The sequence below is a fragment of the Typopeltis vanoorti genome, chromosome 16, assembly GCF_054136105.1.
Source record: "Typopeltis vanoorti isolate ZY-2024b chromosome 16, IOZ_Tvanoo_1.0, whole genome shotgun sequence".
In the NCBI taxonomy this organism is placed as follows: domain Eukaryota; kingdom Metazoa; phylum Arthropoda; class Arachnida; order Uropygi; family Thelyphonidae; genus Typopeltis; species Typopeltis vanoorti.
Window position 1 is genome coordinate 88,732,936 of NC_143564.1, and position 26,574 is coordinate 88,759,509.

General features: G+C 36.8%; 1 protein-coding gene across 1 annotated transcript in view; it reads left to right on the top strand.

The window, feature by feature from the left end:
• AsnRS (asparagine--tRNA ligase) overlaps positions 1-26,574 on the top strand; it is a 285,820-nt gene that overhangs the window by 172,512 nt on the left and 86,734 nt on the right. Inside the window, exons 13-14 of the mRNA XM_090406589.1 lie at positions 8,835-8,996; positions 16,798-16,881. Coding sequence (XP_090262715.1) covers positions 8,835-8,996; positions 16,798-16,881 — 246 coding nt within the window. The remainder of the gene's footprint in view (positions 1-8,834; positions 8,997-16,797; positions 16,882-26,574) is intronic.

Genomic DNA, 26,574 nt, shown 5'->3' on the forward strand with positions numbered 1-26,574 from the left:
ATAAGTTGAGTTCTTTAAAAAGGAATCTGAGTGTTTGCTGTGAGTCTTAAGAGTTTGGATAAATATTTAGAGAGAAGATGGTGGAAGAGTTTATACCATCCACTATTAAATGGAGGGAAATATCAGTTTTGTGTATTATGGACACCATATAGTCTGTGGGTGATGGGGTATCTTGATTTAAATTGTGCTTTACATAATGGGATACTAAAGCAGTTAATGTGAAGTCATTAACCTCTATAAGTTCCTCTGAGAAACCAGTTGTGTTCGAGATCTGATCATTACTCTTGCTATGTGAAGACTAAGTAGGATCAGAGTGTTTCTGAATAGCAGGAAGATTACAATAATATAAGATCTTGGTGTCATAAACTACAATTCTTAATATAACTGTGGAATTTCCCTTGTCTTCTTTAAGAATAATGATGATGATGTGATTATTACGTAAACTTCTTAGGACACTCCTTTCTAAAGCCATAATATTGTTTTTTGATAGATGAACTTTGAATAAAAGAGGATGCAGTAATTAATCTAATGTTCAAGCCATCTTCTTGAGATAAAAACCTGGTATATTTTAATGCTTGCAATTATGAAGATTCTATTTCATTAAGCCTATCATTGGAAAAGTTTATAACAGGGGTGGGCAAACTGCGGCTCCCGAGACAATACCGGTTTTCATTGCTATTTTTTCTAAATTTTTATATTAATAATCTATAGTAGTATAGTATTTTTTTTTATTTATTTTATTTTATTTTTTTTTATGTTGGGGCCCATATACAGGAGGTTGGCTGGTACCTATAGTACGTTAGTACCGTATACGGGTGATGGGTTGTGAAAGGAGAAACTTGTTTACATTTGATTTGAATGCCTGTATATTGTATTCCTTGGGAAATACATCAGGGGAAAGACTTTTCCACAGTACTGCAGTAGCAGGAATGAATGAGGAGGAGAAGAAACTTGTTCTGTAGGTTTCGAGGTGTACTGTAAAAGGATGTTGGGCGACAGCTGTACGTGTTCCAGTGGGCTTGATACAGGGTGGGGGAATTATTGATGCTGTTTCAGATGAACCTTTCCCGTGAAAGTATTTATATAATATACAGATTGCAGAGACCAAGTGTCTATGTGAAAGTGGGGGGGGGGCGAGTTGGTGAGGGATGGATCATTTATTAGTCTAATTGCTCTCCTCTGTATTGAGTCAAGCATTTTGAGGAAGCTTTTTGGAGCCCCACTCCAGATGTCAGAGCAGTATTCGAGAGCTGGACAGATTTGTGACTTGTATAGTGTTGACAGCTGTTTAGATGTGAAGTAGCATCTTAAGCAAAAGAGAAAACCTAGTTTTTTGGAAGCTGAAGATGCAATGGTTGTGATGTGTTTATGCCAGAAGAGGCTTAATGTCATGGTAATTCCGAGAAGAGAAATTTCGTCTTGTCTGTGAATTTGAGTGTTATTGAAAACAATGCTGGCGGAAAATTGTTCTTTTTTGTGAGAAATAAGACAGAACTGGGTTTTACTAGCGTTGAAGTTGACAAGGTTGTCTGAGCCCCATCGGAGGATGGCTTGGAGGTCGGAATTAAGGGCAGTGGTGGTTGATGTTCTGTGCATTGAAGTGAGTTGTGTAGGGTAGGGTTTGTCAAATGAAAGGGAGGAATGTAGTGTGCTGTCATCTGCAAAACTGTGTATTGGGTTCAGAGGTCAACTGAAGTAGGTCATTGATATATAGAAGGAAGAGGGTCGGTGAGAGAACTGAGCCTTGAGGGACCCCAGCATTAGTTGGATGGTGAGAGGATAGGGAGCCATCTACCATCACACATAGCATCCAGACAGGAAGCTGGCAGTCCATCTGTAGAAGTCCTGAGGCAGTCCAAATGATGGGAGTTTGCTTAGTAAGCCATTGTGCCAGACTCGGTCAAAGGCTTTGGAGATATCAAGTGCAACTACATGGGATTTGCCAAATTTCTCCATAGCGCTTGTCCAGTAATGGGTGATGTATGAGAGTAGGTCTCCTGTTGAACAGCTTTGGCGGAATCCATATTGGTGGTCGCTTAATAGCTGGGTACCTTCGAGGTAGATTAGGATTTGAGAGTTGATGATTTTCTCCATTACTTTAGATAGGACTGAAGTGAGTGAGTAAGATAGGGTGGTAGTTAGATGGCAATGATTTGTCACCCTTTTTAGGAATGGGTTGAATATAGGCCAGTTTCCAGGTTTTGGGATATATATATATATATATATATATATATATATATACACCAGTGGAATAAGAGAGTGTGTACAGGTGACATAGGATAGCTGCACAGACCTTCAGAATAATTGGAGGAATTCCGTCTGAGCCAGGAGACTTTTTTGTGTCTTATTTAGACAACTGGTTTGTGATGTCTTTTTGGCAAAAGGATATAGGGGCATTGTATGTTGGGCAGTTGGAATGACTGGAGGGCATTTGCTATTGTCAGGTATGTGTGCATTGGAGGCAAGTGTGATGCCAGGAGGTTAGCTTTTTCTATGGGTGATGTTGTAAATGAGTCATCTGGGTATGATAGAGGTGAGAATAATGTAGTGCAAAAGTTATGGCTAATTGTCTTGGCAAGGGACCAAAAGACACGTCTTCCTTTTGGACAGGCTGCAAGCTTCCTGCTTTTTGCCCATTCAAAATCTGTTTTGGAAGTATTGATAGTTTTCTTGTATTTGTTTCGAGCTTTGAATGAGGATGGGATTCTTGATTTGAGCCAGTTGTGGTATGCCTGATTTTTCATTTGTACTGCCTTGGTACATTTTTTGGAACCAGGGTTTAGTTAGGGGATGGCAGGTCTGACTAGTGTGGGGAATATATGCTTTCATGCCAGCGAGGATCACTTTGGTGATGCATTCGGTGCATATGTCTGGACTGTAAGACCGGAAACAATAGTCTAACCATGGGAATGAAGCATAGTAGTCTCAGAGACTGTCCCATTTGGCACTATTATAATACCAAACTACTCTTGTGTGGGAGTAACCATGTAGGCGTTGTTGCATGGGGGAGGAGATAAGCACAAAGTTGTGGTCAGAATTACCCAGAGGACTTGCTACATTCAATGCATATTTGGAGGGGTCATTAGTGAGGAAGAGATCTAGGTATTTGGGGAGTGGTTTGGGTTATCTGGTATTCTGGTCGGTTTTTGAACAATTTGCGTGAGGTCATTTGTGACTGCATATGTTTCAGCATCTCTGCCTTCAGGATCTGTATATGACTAGAAGAGGAAAACCAATTGGTGTTATGGACGTTGAAATCACCCAGGAGGATGATTTTGCTGTTTGGGGAGTGGGACTGGAGAAAATCAACTTTTAAGGAGAGGAAATGAAAGAGCTCTGAGTGATTGGTGGTGTTAGGAGAGTGATAGAGACAGTAGATGAATTTGAACTGAGTGGGGGGAGGGATATTTTCAGCCAAAGAAGGTCAAAGTCGGGCGATTCCAGGCTACTTCTCTGGCAGGGTATGTCAGAGCAGATATATGCACAGACCTTGGATCGAAAGGAGTTAAATAGTGTATAGTTAGGAAGGTTGAGATGAATAGTGCTGGGGGGAGGTGAGATTTGAGTTTTGGTTAAAAAGAGTAGGTGAGGTTTGGTGGACTGCAGGTGGTAGTGGATACTGTTGAGGTTAGAGTTGAGGCCATGGATGTTGGTGAAGTGGATATGCAAGGTTCTGTAAGGCATGGATTTGACCCTAAGGGTCCTGTACTTTTCCTATGCAGTGCCTGCATGCTGGTGTTCTTGGTGGCTACTGGCGTCACTTGGTTTTTATACTAGTTTGGATGTTTGTAGTCTATTACCCGACTGTTGTCTCCATTTTGGTGTTTTCCTTCTAGTTGTTTTCAGAGTTGGCGTCTTTGTTCTCTCTGTGTATGAGCGACTGGGGAAAGTGTCCTTTAGCTTGTTGTTTATTGCTGTTATAAATTTGGTTGTGTTTATTGGCGAGTCGCAGGTCACTTTAACAAAACATGGATAGTTTGTTCCAACCTTTCTTTTGTTTATGGGTCCGATATGATGGCATCGACAAACTTGCAGGATAAATCCTGCAAGTTTGCCGATGTCTTCTTTTATGGATTTACCGTTTTCTGTCAGAAAGTTCAGGGTAACAGTGTTGAGTTTCCTATTTTTGGCCTTGAGCGACTCATGTACCGATGATGTGATTAGTTCACGAAGTTCGTTAGCAGGTGCACTTGCTGTCGGGCGCTGAGCGTCTCGAGCTTAGTTTCCAACTTTCCGATTTTGGAGGAGAAGGTATCGATCATGATATTAAGCTGTTGCTCGAGGTTTATGACTCTTTTGCCTAGGTTTAGTATCTGTTTTACGGAAGGGAGGCACATCGTACAGAAGTAGGGCTGGTTTAGATCGGTGAAAAGCTTGTGCGGCAATTCGTTTATTTTCGGGCAAGAAATATGTATCCAGTTGCAGCAGAAATCGCACAATATACTTTTTTCCCTTCTTTGGCTTCTGTTTCACAGCTGCGTCACTTCTTAATGTCATTCGGTTTGTTGTTGATTGGCTACGCTGATGGGACTGGAGGTAGTCTTCCGTTGTTGGCTTCTGTTGCAGTCATCTTTATTTCGGACGGTAGGCATGGCGCTTTCACGTGGCTGTTTTTTAGATGTAAAATATAGCAGAGTTAATGGACTATGGGTACTTACGAGTTGTACTGTAGCAGTCAGCTACTTAGTAACTTCTGTTACTTTTCCGTTTGCTGCTTATTTTGTACAAAAAACACTTGCAGTTACTATAAAATGCAGGAGCACAAATTTAACTTGATTATTCGCTGGTGCCACCTATGCTAAAATGATATGTATGTACCAATATTAGAATATTTTATTTCTAATAAAATATTCTAATATTTTTTTACAGATAAGTAAAAAACATATTTTGAAACTTTACATTTTTAGCTTTGAAATGGTACCGGCCAAAAGGGTTGTTAATGTGGATTTTATTATTGTATTTGGTTGGTAAAAAGTGTTTCGACATTTAATGGCCTGTGTTGCTCCAGCCAAAATTAGTTCGAAAAGTGACTACTATGATCGCTGCATTACCCATCTCCTCTGTTGACTGGACTCTGCATCATCACTCTTCATGAAGTATACAAGTTACGTGCTTGTGGTGGTAGCGGAACATAACTAGTGAATTTTAGTGTAGATAAGTACTTTTCTGATTAATTGATAATTAAAATTGATTTTAGTGAAAGTTATAAAACCCTTGTTTAAAATGACTGAGCAACAGAAGAGTATAAAACAGAAATATGAACAACAAATGAGAGTGTTTAACAAACAATGGGAGGACAATTTTAGCTGAAACAATGCGAAGGAAACTTAGAAACACTTTATAATGATTTTGAGAATAGGTTTGAGAAACTAATAAAAGTTAAAGCCATGTTTTGAATTTCTTGTGAATCCTTTTGTGATTGATGTCATCAACGATGGATGTCCTGCTGTTGTACCTTTTACCATGGATGTTGCTTCAATAGAGACAGAGCTTATTGAGCTGCAGGAAATTTGGGTTTGAAGCTAGTACATAAAAGCTCATCTGTAACTGACTTTTGGAAACAAATCCCAGAAGCAGAGTATCCCAATCTTCAGAAAACTGGCTTCCGACCTCTCTGTTTTTGGAACAACTTACTGCTATGAATCTCTCTTCTCTGTAATGAAATTTGTCAAGTCAAAACATCATGCTATCCTCACTAACAGCCACTTCACCGAGTTTCTTAGAATAGCTTTGACATCCTACCAGCCAGATTTTAAGCTATTAACTGCACAAATGAAGAATCAATCAAAGCCTTCAACGAGTAGAGGTTAAACATATTCTTCTTTGGTGAGTAGGACTACTATATAGTTATTTTTTATTATTGATAAATACAATTTTAAAATAATATTTTCTGTGGCTCTTGAACATTCAAAAATGTATTATATGCAATTCTTATTACCGAAGAACTTGCCCACCCATGGTTTATAACTACTTTATCTACTAGTATAGGGACTCCTCATATCCATATGTGATGTGGCATAGGCGGTTAAATTTCTTGGATAAAATAGTTATAAATCTCTTTCTAATTATAATCTTTACTAGGTTTACAATAATGGCAATCACTGAAAAAGCCACCAATTTTTTTTTTCAAGAAGATGCCTTTAACATTAGATTAATCACCACATTATATCTATTGAAAGGATATCTGCTATTGATGCTATCTATTTGCTCCCCTAATTTTTCTGAAACTCATGTCCATAGTCTCTGGTCATTCATTGAGCAACTGTTTTATTTCTAGCCATATTGTCAGATTCATAAACTAAAGTGGGTGTTGAACACTCTTGTATATTATAGTTTAAGCATTTCGGCTAATTTCTCACTTATTCCTTATAAATTTATTCAGATGCCCCTAAACGTGTTTATGATTTTCATAGTTTATTTATTTATTTATTATTGTTTTTTTTTATTAGCATACCAAATTTACTAAAGAAGTTTTTCAGTTTAGTTATAAAGTACTAAATACTTGTACTGGATTTGTTGAGGAATAAGTGTACACCATCTGCATAAAGCAAAATACCTAGTTGAATAACTTCAATTTTGCTACCTGGTTTAATACCCCTTTCCTTCATAATGTGATCTATGTAGATGGAGAATAACAGTAGAGATTGTGTCATACACCTTAATTGCTTTAGTATCCTATAATGCTAGGCACACATCCTTTTGGACATGTATAATGCTATGCATTATGGGAAGGACCACTATCCAGGCCAGGTTTTACTTTTAGGATTTGTCCAAAAGGATGTGCATTTTGCATTATGAGATATGAAGGCAATTAATGTGAAGTCATAAACCTTTATATTTAAATAGCCTAGTTGTAAAAATACTTGACATAAACTTTGCTTGCTTGCTTACACTTGGGTAAAGGATTAAACAAGAATCTAAGTTTTTGGCAAATTTAATTTATAGCCAAGTGAAAAAACTATCACAACTATATCTAATCCAGAGTATTTTAATATTAAGGTGATACACCTTTTCACTACTTGTATGTGGAAAATATTTGACCTCTGCAATACCTCAATTTTGGTCTCTGTCTTCTAGTTCTGGCTCCCACTGATAGCTGGCTTGCTTGCTTCCTGGGGAGTAGAGCAGTTCTGCCTGTTGATAGGTTGTTGCTTGTCACTAAGTAGAGCCACTGATGAGTTTCCTGCTCCAAATAATTCATGTGAGGAGGAGATGAGTTTAGTAGTGATCCTTTTGGTTCATTCAGTGAGATTCAGAGTCATCATCTAGATCACTCAGAGTTTATAAAGAAGCCTTCCTCCTCACCCCACACACACTTCCTGAGGAGTAGAGCAGATTTGTAGCTTTTTGCCTGTAACTGGGTTGAGCCACCACTGAGTTTCCTGCTTAGGCTTATTCAGGAGTCATGAATTTAGTAGTGATCCCTTTGAGTCACTCAGAGTGTTTTGAAGAGTTACCCCTCAGTAGAAACTGGTCTGAGTAATATGCTACCCAGAAAATGCTATGTCATAATGCATCACATTATACATGTCTGAAAGGATGTGCACTTTGCATTATGGAATAATAAAGCAATTAATGCAAAGTCATTAGTCTATGTACAGGTAACCTAATTGTGAAGATACTTCACATGCAGACTTTGTTTGCTTACACTTGGATAAAGGATTAAACAAGAATGTAATTTCTTAGCAAGTTTAATTTAATATGATGTACAAGTGTATTACACATCCATACAGGTGTATGAAACCATCTTCCTGTATTGCCTTCAGTTCTAACTTACTGCTGACTGAGAATCTAAATATTGACTGTATAATATCTTACTTGTATCATATAATGGTATTGTTTTGAACAGTTTTTCTCTTAGCACCTTGTCATATGCATGTTCTAGAAAATTTAAACATAATCCAATATCCTTTGATACAAATAACATTTTGATATTGATCCCATACATGAGAGGTTTGGCTGATGAGCCTATAGTGCATTAGTACCATGTATGGGGATTCGAATGTAATTAGATATTTCTCTTTAGTTGAAGCAATGTGATGATATTAATGGAAATTGTAATGTTTAGGTGTTTGAATATGCATTTTAAAATTGAACAGAATTTTCCTATTTTCCATCCATATATAAAAGGTGGGGAGGAGAGCAAGATGAAAGTGTGTTGCCAGTTATTATTATTACATGACACCTCTAGGGAGTCCATAGACTCATTGAGGGAGGGCACTTGCTCTACAGCTGTCCCCACCAGTCAATCCACCAACACAATGAACTGCAACTACACCAACACCACCACCACTAATATTTTCACAGACAATCACAAATATCCATGCCCACTGCGGGATTCGACCTGCAGCCTTTTGCTGCTCATTTTTTAAACATTGACATTAAAAGTGAGTGTTTCAAAACAAAGTAATTGCTTTAATTAATTTGCTACACCATATAATCTTATATTATTAACCTCTCCTTCCCTCTAGGCTAGTTTCATGTGCATGTGAAAATTTTGACACATTGTAAGGTGGAAGTTTACAATGCAACAATATATTCCATGTTACTTTGTCAGAGATGATGTTGCAAAAACATTACAACTGTTCAAATTGTAGAATGCTAACCAGCTTTTCTTTTCATTTGATGATTCTGAATTAAAACTTACAAAAACGAATCTCTGTTGATCAATAATTTTGCTGTTTTTATTCATTATTTAGCAAGTATTTAATGTAAAATCTCGTACTGTTCATTTGTTAATAAACAGTTATTTTTAATTCAGCTATTCTTTTATATCTTTTGCTGTGCTTTTCAGTGTTCTTAATATTCATAAATATTAATAATATGTCTTATAGGAGTTTAAACCCCCACAAAAACCATTCCGTAGAATGAATTATTCAGAAGCAATTGATTACTTACAAGAACACAATATCACCAAAGAGGATGGAAGTTATTATGAATTTGGTGAAGATATTCCAGAAATGCCTGAACGTAAAATGACAGATGAGATAAATGAGGTACTCTCTTGGAATATGACTTTATAAATGAAATTTGTTATTTTTAAAAAATATTTAAGATGACATGAATGACAATATGTGGTAGATCTGAATTTAGCTGTTAGAAGATTTTCTGCATTCCCCAATTTTTTTGGTTTTAGCCAGTTTAGAGAGTGGAGTATCTCTTTTTGAGGAATAAACTATTCCATATTGAATTCCATCTGAGCATTTACTGTCATAACCATAATTGTTCAGCATCTCCACACATTTATAAACCCTGATAATTAAGCCATAGCTCCACTGCTGGTAGTTATGCCATAATTAACAATAGCAGTTTTTTCATTTTGAATATGTAAGATTTAAAAAAATGCAAAAAAAAACTCTGTTGGCTTTTTTTATATATATGAAATATGTATGACTTCTGAATTAAACTAAACCAAGCAGAAAAACTTTCTATTGCTGTCTCTGATTTGGAGTTTATAGTGGTGTTCCTTTGTCATGCAATTGTAACTTGCAATTGCTGCACACTAGCAGCAGCCATTTTATCACTTGACTTCTGCTCTGAATTGCACATTACCCACACACACTACACTAGTGTGCTATAGTATGTCTTATGGCCTCTCGTGTGTGGAACAGATATACATAAAATAAAATTGAAAAAACTTTGGCATCTCTTCTGGCTCTTGCTGATGAGACCCTAATAAATGTCGAAACCATTTTGGGTAGTGACTCTTCCCATAATGCATAGGAATCTTTTCTTAAGTATTCTGCAAATGAGCAGGTTCTTCTCTTAGTGGCAAAAACTTTCCTTCCACTCTCTTCTGTTCCGAGCCTTCTCTTTCAAGGTTGTGTATCTGTCTCCATTCAGCATGTCATCTAGCATTGTTTTCCTTACTCTTCCTCTGGGTCTTTTTCCATCTATTTTTCCTTCAATGGAATCCCTCATGATTCCATTTCCTCTCAGAATATGTCCAATCCAGTTTCCCTTTCTTCTTTTTATCCTCTTTAACAGACTTCTTCTACTCTTTTTCTGTCCATTTGATTTTTTTCCATCCTTCTCCAAATCCGCATCTCAAAGCTTTCCAAAATCTTAATTTCTTCTTTCTTCAATGTCTAAGTTTCAGCCGCATAGAGGGAAACACTCCACACATAACATTTTATTAGTATTTTCTTTAGGTTTCTATCCATTTTACTTCTGAATAAATTCCATTTTCTATTAAAGGTATCTCTTTCCATCGCTATTCTTGCTTTTATGTCACTTTTACATCTTCCATCACTGCTAATAACACTTCCTAGATATTTAAATGCCTTTACTTGATTCAATTTTTCCCCATTTATTCTGATATCTATATTTGCCTCTTTCCTTGCTACTTTCATTACCTTTGTTTTTCTTATGTTAATTTTTCATTCCATAATTGATACAGGTCTCCAGTAATCTGTTCAAACAGATGTTGTAGTCCTGTTTCAGTATTTGATAATAATGCCTTATCATCTGCATATCATATTGCAGATATGTCTACCTCCAATCTTTATTCCTTCTTCTATATTCTCCAATGCTTCTTTTAACATTGCTTCAGAATACATGTTAAACAAAATTGGTGACAGAGAACATCCTTATCTTACTCCTCGTCCAATGATACCTGGCTCTGTTGTATCATATATGTCTCTCACCATGGTGGCAGTTTGTCCCATATATAGTGAAATAATTAGCCTTGTGTCTTTCCAATCTATACCAATCTTTTCCATTACTTCCACCATCTTATCCCATTTTACAAAGTCAAAAGCTTTTTCAAAATCTATATAACAGATATTAACTTCTTTATCACTTCCAGACTTCTTTCACTTATTATTCTTAACAGTCCAATCGCATCTCTTGTTCCCCTACCCTTCCTGAGACTAAACTGATCTTCTACAAGAAATTCTTTCACCTTAGATGCGATTGGGGCATGGGTGCCATGCTACCAAGCACGTCCCTCAGGTTGCGGATAGGGGAATGGCCTCTGGATACAGAGGTTAGCTGCGAATAAACAGGGAAACCTGTGAATAAGCAGTCGTGGACAATGGGACGGCATCTACCAACAGGAAGTGGGGAGATAGACAGTGGCATGGTTATCTCTATAAAAAGCCACACATTTCCACTGATGGGGATGCGAGATGTAACTGCCATTAAATAAGTTACAGCCCGCTGGAAGTTGGGGTAGCAACAACTTTCATCCTGATCAGTGGAAGATCACCATAAGTGACAACGGTGTAAAGGATACTGTGGTAGGCAGATAATCATGAGGAATGAGAAACGGCTAGCACACTGAGCCTCTCTAGAAGGCTATTGCTGGACAAGGAATGCAAGGGAATACCACCTTGTTCTGTTTTTCCTTAGTAAGATAGCAGTATGGATGGACATTCTAAATGATAGTAAAGTGCACAATGGCTCAAGACTTGTGCATGGCAGGGGAAGAAACAAGGCTTCCCAGGTCATAAACCAGCGAAATCCTTGTACATTCATTGGGACATGGAATGTGAGAACCCTCCTACAAATTGGAAAATTTGAAGAGAGAAATGGGTGGATTAAAAATAGCCATATTGGGAATTAGTTATCTCTATGGTTATCTCTATAAAACGTTTTGGAGTGGTGATTATAGAATCATTTATTCAGGTGATGAGATAGCAAAAAATGGAGTCGCGGTGGTTCTCATTAAGGAATGGAGAAGAAGAATAATCATCTCAGTAAAATGTAGTAGCAGATTGATAATGGTAAAACTAGAAGCAAAACCAACAAATATTATAATAATACAAGCTTACATGCCTATTAGCTACCACAATGATGATGAAGTTGAGAGAGTATATATGTAGATATTGAGAAGCTAATCAAACTGACCAAGAAGGAAGATAATCTTATTGTCATAGGGGATTGGAATACAGTCATTGGTGAAGGCAAAGATGGTAGAGAGGTGGGAAAGTATTTACTTGGATGCCGAAATGAAAGAGGAGATAGACTTTTGGAGTTCTGCCAGCAATTCAATCTGATCATTACTAATACCTGGTATGAGGTACCAAAAAAGAAGAAGGTATACTTGGAAAATGCCAGGGGATATAGGAAGGTACCAAATAGATTATATTATGATAAGAAATAGATTTAAAAATCAAGTAAAATCATGCAAAAGTTACCCAGGAGCTGATGTTGACAGTGACCACAATTTGGTTTTATTGAAATGTAATCTGAAATTTAAAAAACTGTCACAACCAAGGAAAAGGCCCAAATGGAACATATATAATCTGAAAACAGAGGAAAACCCATAGATACTATAAACAGCAAACTGATGAAAGCATTCAAACGGGAGAGAGGAAAAGAAAAACATAGAGGAAAAATAGACTCATTTGAAGGATACAGTCAATGCTGCCAATGACTGCATAGGATTAAGGAGGGAGCAAATAAATAAAACCATGGATCACCCAGGACATTCTAGATCTAATAGATGAAAGAAGAAAATACAAAACCTTCCTAAAGGAAGAAAGCAAAGACAAATATAAACATACAAAAAATATGATAAATGGAAAGTGTAAAGAAGCAAAAGAATTGGTATACAGAGAAATGTAAAGAAATAGAAGATCTAACAAAGACTGGAAGAATCGATAAAGCTTATAACATTATAAAAGGAATAAGCCAGCAAAACAAGACAAGAAGTACAATTATCAAAAATAAACAGGGAGAACATACTTATAGATAAGGAAGAAATTTTGGAAAGATGGAAGGAGTACTTGGAAGATCTATATAGTGGAAAAGATCTAGACACAAGACTTGATGTGGAAGAAATTGGTCCAACTATATTAAAAGATGAATTTGAATGGGCACTGAATGAATTGTCAACCAACAAGGCACCAGGCATTGATAACATCCTATCAGAATTAATAAAATACTCAGGAAACATAACTAAGTCATACCTTTTCAAGATCATAAAGGATATTTATGAAACGGAGATCATCCCCAAAGAATTTACACAATGCTCTATCATACCCATTCTTAAAGTAAATAATGCAAACAAGTGTGAAAATCATCGAACAATAAGCTTAATATCACATGCTTCGAAAATACTACTCAAAATTATACAAAAAAGACTAACAAAGAAGGCTGAAGAATATGTTGGCAATGACCATTTTGGATTCAGGAAACAGTAGGGGACAAGAGAAGCAATCCTAGCTCTAAGAGCAGTTACTGAAAGAAGATTGGAGAAGAATCAAAATACTCTGATAGTCTTTCTTGACTTGGAGAAAGCCTTCGATAGTATTGACTGGAATCAAATGTTTCACCTCCTAAAAATAATAAAGGTAGATTGGAGAGATAGAAGGCTCATATTTAATCTTTACAAGCATCAAGAAGCCCTAATAGAAGCAGCCAGCAATACAATAAAAACCGCAATAGCAAAAATACGTAGAGGAGTAAGACAGGGGTGCTCTCTTTCACCCATATTGTTTAATCTATACATTGAAGATGCAATAAATAAATTGAAAGAACTAATAGAAACAGGAATTAAGATAAATGGAATTGATATTAACTGGCTATGGTTTGCAGATGATATAGCAGTTATAGCTGATAACAAAAACAAACTGAAAGTCACCCTAACAAAGATGGAAGAAATCTTCACACAGTACAGCCTAAAAATTAATTATAAAAAAACAAAATTATTAATTACAAGTAAAGCAAATCCAATGAAAATAAACCTGGAAATAAATAATAACCTAATACAACAGGTATCCTCTTTTAAATATCTTTGAAGTCTTATCACAGAAGATGGAAGAAACCAATCAGGTATTAAAGCATGAATAATCCTAGCCAAAAAAGCATGCAGCTCAAAAAAAAAAAGGCTAGTGAAAACATACATATGGAGCATTGCATTATATGGTTGTGAGGCGGGCACTCTAACAAAACAAGACATGAAAAAGTTGGAGGCATTTGAACTTGGGTGCTGGAAAAAGATGATGAAAATTAGTTGGACATGAAGGAAAAGTAATGAAAAGTTCTAAATAGAGTTCATGAAGAGTGGTCATTAATGAAACATATCAATAAGAGAAGAAAAAGCATAATTGGACACCATTTGAGGCACGGGGAATGATTACAGAAATAATGGAGGGGACTGTAGAAGGAAAGAGGCCTCGAGGCAGACCAAGAATTTCATATATAAATAACATAATGATGCTAACTGACACTAAGAGTTATGAAGAGATAAAAAAGGAGGTCACAAGACAGGATGTTGTTATGTGCTGATATAATTACCAATCTTCGGATTGATGAACCAAAGAAGAAGAAGAGATGCAATTCTCAGTGTTAGAATTCTCATAAGTATTTTTGATGTATGGGAAATGAGGCTTATTGTTCTAAAATCCTTGCATAGGATTATACACTTTGAAGGAAAGGGTGCTTTGCATTATGGAATGCAAAGCAATTGATATGAAGTAATCAGTTTCTGTGTACAAGTAGCCCAGCCATGAAGATACTTCACATGCAAACTTTGCTTGCTTACACTTGGATAAAGGATTTAAACAAAAATGTAATTTCTTGGCAAGTTTAATTTAATTTCTAATCAAGTGGAAAAACTTTCTATAGCTGTCTCTGACCCAGAATTTATTGTAGTGTTCCTTTGCCATACAATTGTAACTTGCAATTGCTGCATTAACAGCAGCCATTTTGTCACTTCTGCTTTGAATTGCACATTGAATATTTGCATACATATTAATTGTGAGTTTTTAGAACAGCTATCACCAGATATGAGAATGCCAGAAAGTAGGCAAGCAGGAGAGCTGGAAACAAGAAATTAACTAAGGGTTAAATTTTTTTATCTTTATGCATCTTTATTTACTCTACTGTGAGAACTGTGAATACTGTAGAACAGTATAATAAGAACCTACATGAATAAGTCATGGAAACAAGTGGTATATGTCCCATGAAGCAAGATGGAATCTACAGTAAAGTTCTTTTTCTTGTAGTGCTTTTGGAACTTCTCCGTTAAATGTATTTTTAAAAGGCAGGAAAGATGGGTTCAAGGAAGCTTGTTTACTAGAAGGAGATATATGCAAGTATAATAATCAAGTGAGCTCTTTAACTTCTTATATTCTGTTTGAGGAATTTGAGAGAGAGAAGACAAAATGAATGAATAGAAATAAAAATAAATAGATGAAATACAGGAAGACAAAGAGTACAGTCAAGAAATAAGAACTTCCCATATAGAAACTACAGAACTTAGAGCTGAACTATGGTCATTGTTTTGTGTGGTATTTCATGTAATCTCTCAGTAATGAATTTAACTGTGAGAGATGACTTTTTTGCATTCATATTGAGTAAATTCTAAAATAGCCAGTGCATTTTTGGTATGTAATAATAATTTAAAAAGTTAGATATATAGGATAGTAAAAAATGAATTCTTATTAATTGATATTCTACAGAAAGTGGGAATGTCAGATCTCTTTAGAGAGACAGAGAATTACTAAATACGCATAATTGTGTATCTGTTATGTGTGTGTGTTTTTACAGTACATATTTTAGCTTATTTTATACTTGTTTCATTCTTTTGAATTTGCAGTCATGTTAACACGTTCGCTGCCATGCTACTTCAGCATAGTTTGTTCCCGTACACCAAGCAATTTCACTTCTTCAAGGTCATAATGGTAATCTCGTTGTCGGCGGTAAGCATCATACGAGTATACTCACAGCTGGCTTGTGGGGCTCATATACCAACTACAAGTTTACTCGTAGTTGGTATATGAGTAAACGTGTTAATCTTTGAAGTCAATGCACCATCATGGGTACGAATTTGAAACAACCAACCAATAAACAAATATAAGATTATATACAAATATACAGTAGTTAACTTACTCTGACTTTTAACATAAAAGGTTGGACACAGAGAAAGTGGGATGTGATACTTTTTTGCAACAAGTGCAATATGCTCTCTGAATTTTATTCCACTAAAAGTTATCCCCCATTCCTGAATCTTATCTGCTTCCTGAAGCAGTTCCACAAATATCTTTGCACTTCAAAGTGTGCAGTACCTTCATTTGTTAATATCCTTCCTTTTAATAATTTTCAAGAAAAATAAAGCCTCTTTGGGCTCTTTCATCTTTTTTTTTAAGTGATGAAATACTTTTACACATAAATTTTATGAGTTTAAAAAATTATATTTCAGTTCATTTAAAAAAGTAAATATATTCCTGGCTAAAGTTCCATGATTTCACTCTCTCTGAAGTCAATGCACCATCATGGGTACGAATTTGAAACAACCAACCAATAAACAAATATAAGATTATATACAAATATACAGTAGTTAACTTACTCTGACTTTTAACATAAAAGGTTGGACACAGAGAAAGTGGGATGTGATACTTTTTTGCAACAAGTGCAATATGCTCTCTGAATTTTATTCCACTAAAAGTTATCCCCCATTCCTGAATCTTATCTGCTTCCTGAAGCAGTTCCACAAATATCTTTGCACTTCAAAGTGTGCAGTACCTTCATTTGTTAATATCCTTCCTTTTAATAATTTTCAAGAAAAATAAAGCCTCTTTGGGCTCTTTCATCTTTTTTTTTAAGTGATGAAATACTTTTACACATAAATTTTATGAGTTTAAAAAATTATATTTCAGTTCATTTAAAAAAGTAAATATATTCCTGGCTAAAGTTCCATGATTTCACTCTCAAACTTAAAATTTCCAAAAGTAAATGTTATTTTGCCAACTTGGCTAAAACAATGGCCATTTATTACCCAGTCATAGATTTCTATTTATTGTGGTCTTCTTTCTTTTTCCGTAATATAAAAAAATTATTTTTGTATAGGTTATCATGCTATGCCGTTTTCCATCTAAGATAAAATCATTCTACATGAGTAAGTGCCCAGAAGATAGCAGGTTGACAGAATCAGTAAGTAATATTTCTAAAACTGTATTTGTATTATAAAATTATGTTTAATTATTGTGTGATTTTGATTTTTGTTCCATATTTTGATATTTTAGGGCAGGGGTTCCCAACCTTTTTGTTTCCTAGAGTACATTCTAAAATACCGGTAGGTTGACGGGCACCATCTGTTTTTTCAGGCAAATTTTTTGAATTCTTTTGTTAAAAAGAATTCAAACATTATATAATAATTTAAATATATATATGTAAGTTAGTGTGATCTTTGGCATTCCATTTCATTGGCCAGTGCTTCATAATTAGGAGAATATGATGATATTCCAGTTCTTAAATTGGAATGAACAACTTTTAATGCGCGTCTACTTTACATCGTATGCGTTTAATACTCGTCATGCGTCATATAGCATGCCATGAATTGTTGCATGATTATTTCAAACTATATGGCACACGGTTGAACAGCGGCAGGCACACACAAATTGGTCGACGGGCACCATGGTGCCTGCAGGCATAGGGTTGGGAACCCCTGTTTTAGGGTGTTTAAATAATGAAATTACCATTGCATGAACTTAAACATTAAATCTTGCACAATTTATGTATTTAATGCCTGGTCTTATTGTGATGAAAATAAAAATTCTGAATAGAAAAGATTTTTGTAATTATTTATTATTATTTGTTTATTTTTTGTTGTGACAGTGAATAAAGATGTTAAAGTATGTGCAGTACAGGAATGAATGTTTTAATGTCATATTCTGGAATTATTTTATGTTACAGCACTTTTAATTTAAATATAAGAATAATTTAAATATAGGAATAGTTCAGCAATTTAGAGGCTAAGTTTTCAAAATTACATCCTTAGGCAGCAGCTTGAAAAATTTCATCATGAAGATCGAGTTTTATGCTCAATTTTTGAGGAAGTTGATTTATGTACACATCGAGAAAGGCGAAGAACTTTGGAGTGTGAGAATGAATGACAAGTGTGATGACTCTGAACATTTGAAGAAAGAGAAGAGCTTGACCAAGAATTAAAAAAAAAAAAAAAAAAAGGGTAGGGTGGTGAGATGGTTGAACGAATTCAACTGGAAGAATTTACATGAGAGTTTATGAAAATCACAGGTGAAATTGGTTGTTTGAAAAAGCAAATGAAGGTGGGGGGTGGGGAGTGGAAGAGAGAGAGAGAAAGTCGAGGTGAAGGAGGTGTCCAAACATGATTTTGTGCCTTTTATAAGAAAATTCAATCATTAGAGGTGCGGTCAATAACATAAGACATGTTTTGCGGACACATATTAGGCAACTAACTGAAGCTTTGCATTGAAGGAGTGAAGCTGCCTCACTGTTAGTGGTGATTGTGGACACAGATGATATGAAAAATGAAAAAAGAATCTAGAAAGGGATTTTTTAGAAAGTTGTTATCTTAGACATCCAGGGAGTCGAGGACTCATCGAAGGATACCACACATCACTTACATCAGTCATCACACCTTCTCTTAAACTCATTCACACTACATGCACTCACCACTTCACACCAACTAACAAACTGTTCACCTCATTCACGGTTCTAAAAATCTAGCTCTGACCCCTTTCTTAATCTCACACACACAATTTTTTTTGCATCCTTTCCACAGTTTCTTTATTATTTCAGAATCCAGAAGACCTAATTTGTGCACAGTGGTCTAGGTGTGGTCACATATGTTCATTTCAGTATCACAATTATGCTCTGAGTTGTATTTGCAATTGTAGTTATGTTACCTTTAAACTTTTACTTCTTATCCACCATAAATCCAGTCCTTTATTTTAATGTTACACCACTCATTTTGATAAATTATGGATTAAGAATAATTATCCCTAGATCCCTAGCCTCATCAGTTTCTCCAAGCATAAAATCACCAATATAATATATGGCATTAATATCATTACCCCAAAGAGCATAACTTTAAACTCGCTAACATTGAATTAACAGCTACTATTCCGACTTTTTTTATTTATTTATTTATTTTTAAGTGCTGTTTATCAGTTCAGTAGCATCACTGATTGCCTTGCCTGTCTTTGCATCATCATCAGGTCCTTCCAGATATCTTTAATGCATGCGTTGAACAACAGTGGTCTAAGAGCTTATCCTTAGAATACACTACTGGTCATCTTAAATCTAGTAGTTCACTTCTCACCTACACGCACACACCACGTTCTGAATACCTGTCTGTCAATTTGACATAACTTTCCAGAGAATGGCTAATTTAGAATCCCCTACTTTTGACTTTCTCTGACTCAAGATTTCCTTGTCCCATATAGTAACATTCATTCATTTGTTGCATTTACCAGTCTCCAAACGCTGGCCACTCAGACCTCTTCACATTCCTTTCCATGAAACTCAACTATATGCAATGCAGCTACTTTTTTTTTTTTTTTTTTTTTTTAATCTGATCCACACACAAAAGGCCACAAGACCTATAGCACATCAGTGCTGTGTGTGTGTGGACAAGAAGAATAGAAGATAGGAGAAATCTGTTCACATTTTGCTTGAACAGCTGAAGGTTTGAGGAAGGCAGAGTGGGGGGGGAGACTGTTCCAAAATAGTTGGAATGAAAGAGGAGGGAGTGAAGTTGATTTGGTGAGTTTCAAGATGGACTATAAAAGAGTGTTGGTTAGCAACAGCTCTTGTGTTAAAGATTTTTGAGGAGAGTGGAGGAATAATAGGGGCCAATTCACCAGAGTACTGTCCATGAAAGTATCTGTAGAAGTGGCACAAGGCAGAAACTGAATTCCATTAGAAAATGATTGAAGTGGGTATATGAGAGAGGGGGATCATTAATTAGCTGGTGCTGCAAGATAGCACGTTTTTTTGGAATCAGAGTCTAACATGTATGCATTTTTGATCACAGTGCCACAGGTTTCATTTAAAATTTATTAGATTTGTGCCAAGAAAGGTTAGAGTTGTAAGCCCAAGAAGAAAACTTGAATCTAGTCTGGAGATCTGAGTGTTATCAAAAATAAGAGGAAGATCTTTCTACCAGAAATATGATGCCTGTTTTGTTAGTGTTTGCATTCATTGAAGAATTGTAAGGAAGTTACATTGGTTATGAAAGATTTTTAAGCTCGAATGATTTTAGCAGTACTGGGTTTGTTGAATGAAGACAGTACCCTACTATCATCAACCAAACTTTGGATAGGATTAGTGACTGGTGAGAGACGATCACTAATGTATATGGAGAAGTGTTGGTAAATGTGCAGAGTTCTGATCTACTGCACCATTACCATTATTGTCTGTCTTAAGTCTTTTGCAACTGGGTTGCAAAAGATCACAGGCAACTGGAATGATATGGCAGTTTTGGTAAGTAGTGCACTATGTCAGATCTGATCATTAGACCTAATCACGTATCCTTGAAATGTCAAGGCCAATCACGTGATTTATCCATACGTGTTCTTGACTTATGTGTAAAGTAGCTAGATCTGCTGTAGGATTGAGGGTAGTGGAATCCATTATTTTTCCATTTCTAAGCTATCTGATGATTTCATTCATTTATAAATAGATTGGCAGTTTTTTCTCTTGTTATTCGCCACTACATGTCATAGTGTGAATAATTTATTCTCTTCAGATTTTTCAACTGATATTTGAATATTGCACTTTATCCATACTCTTCTTTCTGTACTTTAATGACTTTCTCTACTCATTCTCAGATCCTATCTATAGTCTTGTTGATGACAGTATACTTCAGTCTTCATTTGACAAACCCTATTGCTGAAATCATCCAAACTTAAAAAAAAATCAAATTTCCAAACCTATTCTTAAAAAGATCTTATGCTTATCTTTTGATAACACTCAGATCTCTGGAGAAGATCTGAATTCTTTCTTGAACTGGTTTGCTCCTCTAACTTTTCTTATCACAAATCCATTATTCTATAAAAATTTGGTATTTGCTGCTCAAGACACTGCTTCTCACTTGTACTACTGCTAACAAAATATGCATCTCATATCTGCCCAACTTTGGCAGGTTGAGCAGATGGGTTGTAAACAAGCGGTCAAGGAGAAAGAAGGTGCCTGTTTGTATTTCTTGAATAGTTGAAGTTCATAGTTCCTAAGGAAAAGACTGGTGAAGAGAGCTGTTCCAAAGAGCAGAGATAAAAGTAATGAAGCATATGAGGTTTATGTGAATCCCATCCATGAATATTTTTCTAACCCATAATGCACTAGTACAGCCAGTGGATTAGTTAAGGGTTAGATAATCTTGGACGCTACTCTGGCAAACAACTAGCTTTACTTTTCCTGAGCAATTGCTTGTCAGTGTTGACCAGCAACTGCTCATGTATTTTCATGCTTAGAGAAAAATGGGTTAACGAAGATGATTTTGTTCATCCAAGCAGTGCTAATGAACAAAATATTTATGAAAAAGTGATTGAAATGAGACTGTTAGGAACAAGTTTCATCTCTTAAATAGTGCATTCTTTTGAATAGACTTGATCTTTTTTAACTGGAAATTTTTGAAATTTTACAAGACCTATAGCACATTAGTGCCATGTGTGAACAAGAGGAATAGAAGAAAGGAGGAATCTGTTCACATTTTGCTTGAACAGCTGAGGGTTGTAATCTTTGGGGAAGGTGAACTGACATGAGTAGATAGAATGAAGAGGAAGCAGTGATATTGGTTTGGTGAGTTTCAAGATGAACTGTAAAAGAGTGTTGGTTAGCAGTGGCTCTTGTTTTAATGATTTTGGTGGAGGAAAAATAGTGGCAATTTATCATAGCATTCTCCATAAAAGTATCTGTAGAAGTGGCACAAGGCAGAAACTCAACATCCGAGAATGGGATTGAAGTGGGCTTATGAGAGAGAGAGGTCATTAATTAACTGGATTGCCATCATCAAGCAATCTTGATTCTTTACAGAAGATTTGGTGCACTATCCCAAATGTGGGACCAATATTCCATGGCAGGGCTGATTTGGGCGTTGTATAGAGTTAGCACCTATGAAGGTGTGAAGTAGTGTGCAAAAAAAGTGCACCTGCAGAGGCTACAGTTGATATGTGGTTATACCAGAAAAGATTGGAGGTACAGATCAGTCCAAGAAAAGAAATCTGATTGTGTTTGAATATCACAGTATTACTGAAGGTAAAGGGGAGGAAAGTGAACTCTTTCTAGTGAGAGATTAGACTGAACTGAGTTTTGGTGGCTGAAGTTTACAAAATTGTCCTTGTCCCACTGTGATATAGCTAGGAGATTTAAGTACACGTCACTGGTCATGGTAGATCTTGAATATTCTAATACTTCAGCACTACAAGGTTTGTTGAATGAAAAGGAGGAATGGAGTGTACTGTCATCAGCAAAGTTATGGATAAGATTGGAATTCTATGAAAGCAGGTCATTTATATACATTTATATAGAGAGAGAGAGAGGTGAAAATGAACAGAACCCTGGAGTACTCCTGCATTGGTGGGGAAATCTGAGAAGAGTAAACCATGACACGTAGTGAGCAATCAGTGACAGAGTTGGTAATCCAGTTGCAGAGTGTTCAAGGCAGGTCATAGGATGACAGCTTGATAAGTAGGCTCCTCCGCCAAACCCAGTCAAATGCCTTTGACATGTTGAGGGCAACCACGTGAGTTTCTCCATGCGGCTGAGTCCAAACGTGGGTGATGAGAGCAAGATCAGTTGTAGATTGTGAGTGGTGGAATCCACATTGCTGGTAACTGATTAATTGTTAGATCCCTAGGTGGTTCAGGAGTTGTTTGTTGCCCTATTTTAGAGAGAACATAAGTGAGAGCAATTGGACTGTAGTTCGTTGGTTAACTTTTATCACCTTTCTTTGAATTGGGCATGATGTGGACATATTTCCATGTTGTAGGATAGATGCCAGTTGAACAATATAGATTGAAGAAGCGATGCAGGATAGTGTTAGTTCTGTGTCTCAATTTTTTAACACAATAGGTGGGATACCATCAGGACCAGATGACTTGTGTCCAGGTTATTAAGGATTCTTTAGATTTTTTTTTGTCAAGAGACTATAGACACCATAAAGGGAGCCATTCTTGGTAGAGTGAAGGGAACCTTGTCCAGGTCATTAGTGCAGGAATTGGAGGAGAAGAGTGATGGCAGTAAGTTAGCCTTGTCTTTAGGTGAAGTAACTACAGTACCATCTGGATGTGAGAGAGTGGTGGAAATTTGATGGGGTAGAAGTTGTGCTCAATGGCCTTGGCAAGGGATCAGAAGGAGCAACTGCCATTTGGACAGCAGGCAAGTTTGCAGCAGTTAGCACTTTCAAAGTCTGACTTGGACTCAGTGATGATTCTTTTGCAGCTGTGAGCGCCAGTATAGCCATTTGTGATAAGCAGAGGTTTTTTGTTTTACGGCATTGGCACACTTTTTTGAGAAGCAAAGCTTTAGAAGGTGGCTGAAAATTTGGAATGGAATAAGGAATGAAAACCTCCAATCCTGTGAGGATGATTTTTGTTATTCGGTCTGAGCAGGTGTTTGGATCCGAAGAAATGAAGCAGTAGTTGGACCATGGGAAGGAGGAATAGAAGTCACAGATGTCCTCCCAGTCAGCACCCTTGTAGTGCCAAAGGAGATGGGACTATGAACTGGTAGATGAAGGTTGTTCTGTGGCAAAAGAGACTTGTATGAGGTTGTGGTTCAAGTTACCAAGAGGAGAAGTGACAACAACAGTATACCTGGAAGGTGAGCTTATTAGCAAAAGGTGAAGTGTGTTGGCAAGTTGGAGGAGGTTGTCAGATATTCCAGTAGGAAGATTGATGATCTGAAATATGTCATTGCTGATTGCAAACACCTCAGCATCCCTGCCTGCTTGATTGGTGAAACGGGAGAAGGGGAGCCAATATGTGTTGTAGATATTGAAGTCCCCAAGAAGGATAAACTCGTTATTGGGATGTTTTGACTGCAGAAAGTAAAGCTTTAGAGAGATAGTTGAAAGGTCAGGAGTTTTGAAAGTGATAGAGGAAGCATATGAAAAGGACAGGTTGGTTTGGTAGAGAAATTTTTAGCCAAAGAAGATCAAACAGTGCAGATTCAAGGATTTACAGTCTCTGGCATGGTATGTCAGTTGTGATCAATGCACATCTGCCTCCCTTGTGGCAGGTGAAGTAGATAGTGGCTGTTTTGGTTGCCAGTTGGTTCTGATAGGAATGGTAGTTCTGGTTTAGAATACTATAGATGGTGGTGGTGCACATATATTGCTGTTTAGGTCATGGATGTTGGCGAATTGGATGTGGAAACATTTTTTTTTTATGGTAAGAATTAGTGTGGTGGGTTGGTTTGTAGAATTTTTGAGATCTGCAGCAAAATCACATTTCTTTTGATTGTGGTTCATTGTGTTTGATGAGGAAGAGATAAAAGGGAAGTGGAGCATGCAGTGTCAGGTGACAGACTTGCAAACATACCTCCCACACAGAGAAGACTCAGTCTCCTGTCTATACATGGTTGTAGAATTTGTTGCCAGCTGATCGGTAAGCCTCCAGATTCGTTACTGACTGGTTTGGTCCTATGTACTATGCATCGGACAGCCTATGGAACCATTTTACTGCTGTGCCCTCGAATAGGGGAGGGTCTGGGCCTGTTACAGTGTGAATGGCATGTTATTGAGGGTGTCAATCTCACTACATGTGGGAGAGTGGGATGGGAACAGAAACCGGAACCCTTGCTCTAGCAACCAAATATAGCTGCAGCCACTTCAGGTCTCTAATAAGCAAGGTGGTGGTATTTTGTCAGGTGATGAAAGACATCTCCCACTTAGAATCTGAATATTGAGGTCATTTTCCTGGACAACTTCACCATTCACATCTTCAACTGGCTCCCCTATTCTAACACCACCAACCAAGCTGGATGAGAAGCAGCAATCATTGTTATAAGCAATGACCTTAAAACAAATTGTACATCTACCTACTCGAATTTCTGATAACCTGCTTCACTTGCTGAATACCCTGGATCTTTCTTTGACCAGTTCTCCTTCCAGATACATCATAGAGGTAACTTCTCCTCTTGGCAACTTGAACAACAATCCTCTACTATGAGGGTTTGAAAAGTTTGGTAAATTTCCAATAGATGGAGAAAGAATTCGTTCATTCATTCATGTCAGTGTCGGCATGTAGAATTCGTTCATTCATTCATTCATGTCAGTGTCGGCATGTATCATCTTTTTCATGACCCCTGGCAAAATTTAGCCACGTGTGATGTAGTTCTCATTTGGCAAACATTTAAAATGACAGTGTTCGCATTTTTCATAAAAATGTGTTTCGTGCAGTGATAAAACACTTTGAGGAAGTGGACGGCTGCGCAGATCAAAGCTGAGTTAGATGCAATTCATGGAGACTCTGCACCAGCATTAAAGATTATTTATTTTTGGATAAATGAGTTTAGACAGTTGTAACTCCATCGAAGATGAAGTGCGCTCTGGACACCCAACTGAGGTCACTATGAAGAAAATGATTGACAAAATCCATGGTATCTTTATGGAGGAATGAAAGTGAGTGAGATTGTAGGCAACTCAACTGAACAGGTGTATAATATCCTGTGCAAAAAAATTGCATATGAAAAAGCTGTGTGCACGATGGATGCCACGATTGTTGACTGTTGATGAAAAACGTATGGGAAATTTCAACGCAATGTGTTAATTGCAATTTGCAGGATTTTTTTGCATCGATACATGACTGTAAACGAAACTTGGATCCACCACTACACGCTTGAGTCCCAGCAGCAGTCAAAACAATGGACAATGCCCGGTGAAAGAGCACCAAAAAAAAGCGAAGAACATTTTGTCAGCTGGGAAGGTGATGGCCACTGTTTTTTGGGATTTCCAAGGAATTATCTTGATAGACTGTTTGGAAAAGGGTAAGACAATAACAGGAGTCTATTATGCATCATTGTTGGACTGTTTAATCCGGCGTTAGTAAGGTGGCAGTGTCACAGTTATTTCTTTTTATATCTTTGGGGGTGTGTGATACCCCACCTTATTAATGCCAGGTTAAAAGAAGAACTGAAGGAAAAAACGGACAAGATTGGCTCACAAACAAGTGTTCTTTCATCAAGATAGTGCACCATCCTACATATCAGCTGCCGCAGTAGCAAAATTGCATAAATTGAGGTTCAGATTGATTCCACATCCACTGTATTCACCTGATTTGGCCCCATGTGACTTCTTCTTGTTTCCAAACTTAAAAGTTTGGCTCGGTGGGAAAATATTTTCTTTGAACGAGGATGTTGTCAATGACTATTTGCACAATTTGACAAAATCCTATTTTTTAGATGGGAAGAAAAAATTGGAAACTCACTGGACCAAATGTGTAGACCTCGATGGAGACTTTGTTGAGAAATAAAGGTGATTTTTTCCAAAAAAAAAATGTGTTTAGCTTATTTTTTTACCAAACTTTTCAAACAACCCTCGTAGTCTCATCTCTCTCTCACAGAACACCTCCCTCCTCCAATCACTCTTCGCATCCTCTGGCACTACTTTGTAGTGCCAGAGGATGCGAAGAAATTTAGGTCACCTGTAGTGACCTTCTAAATTTCTACTCTTCCTTTCCTTGGTCTGATTGCTGTTTTGACTCATATGACCCTAACACTTGCTTCAAAGGAGTTACAGAAATTATTCTCACTGGCATGAAGATCTTCATCCCCAATTCAACCTATAATCCTCATCTACTTTCCAAGCTCTCTGGTTCAACCAAAAGTGTATTAAAGCAGTTGAAGAAAAAAAAATTTAGT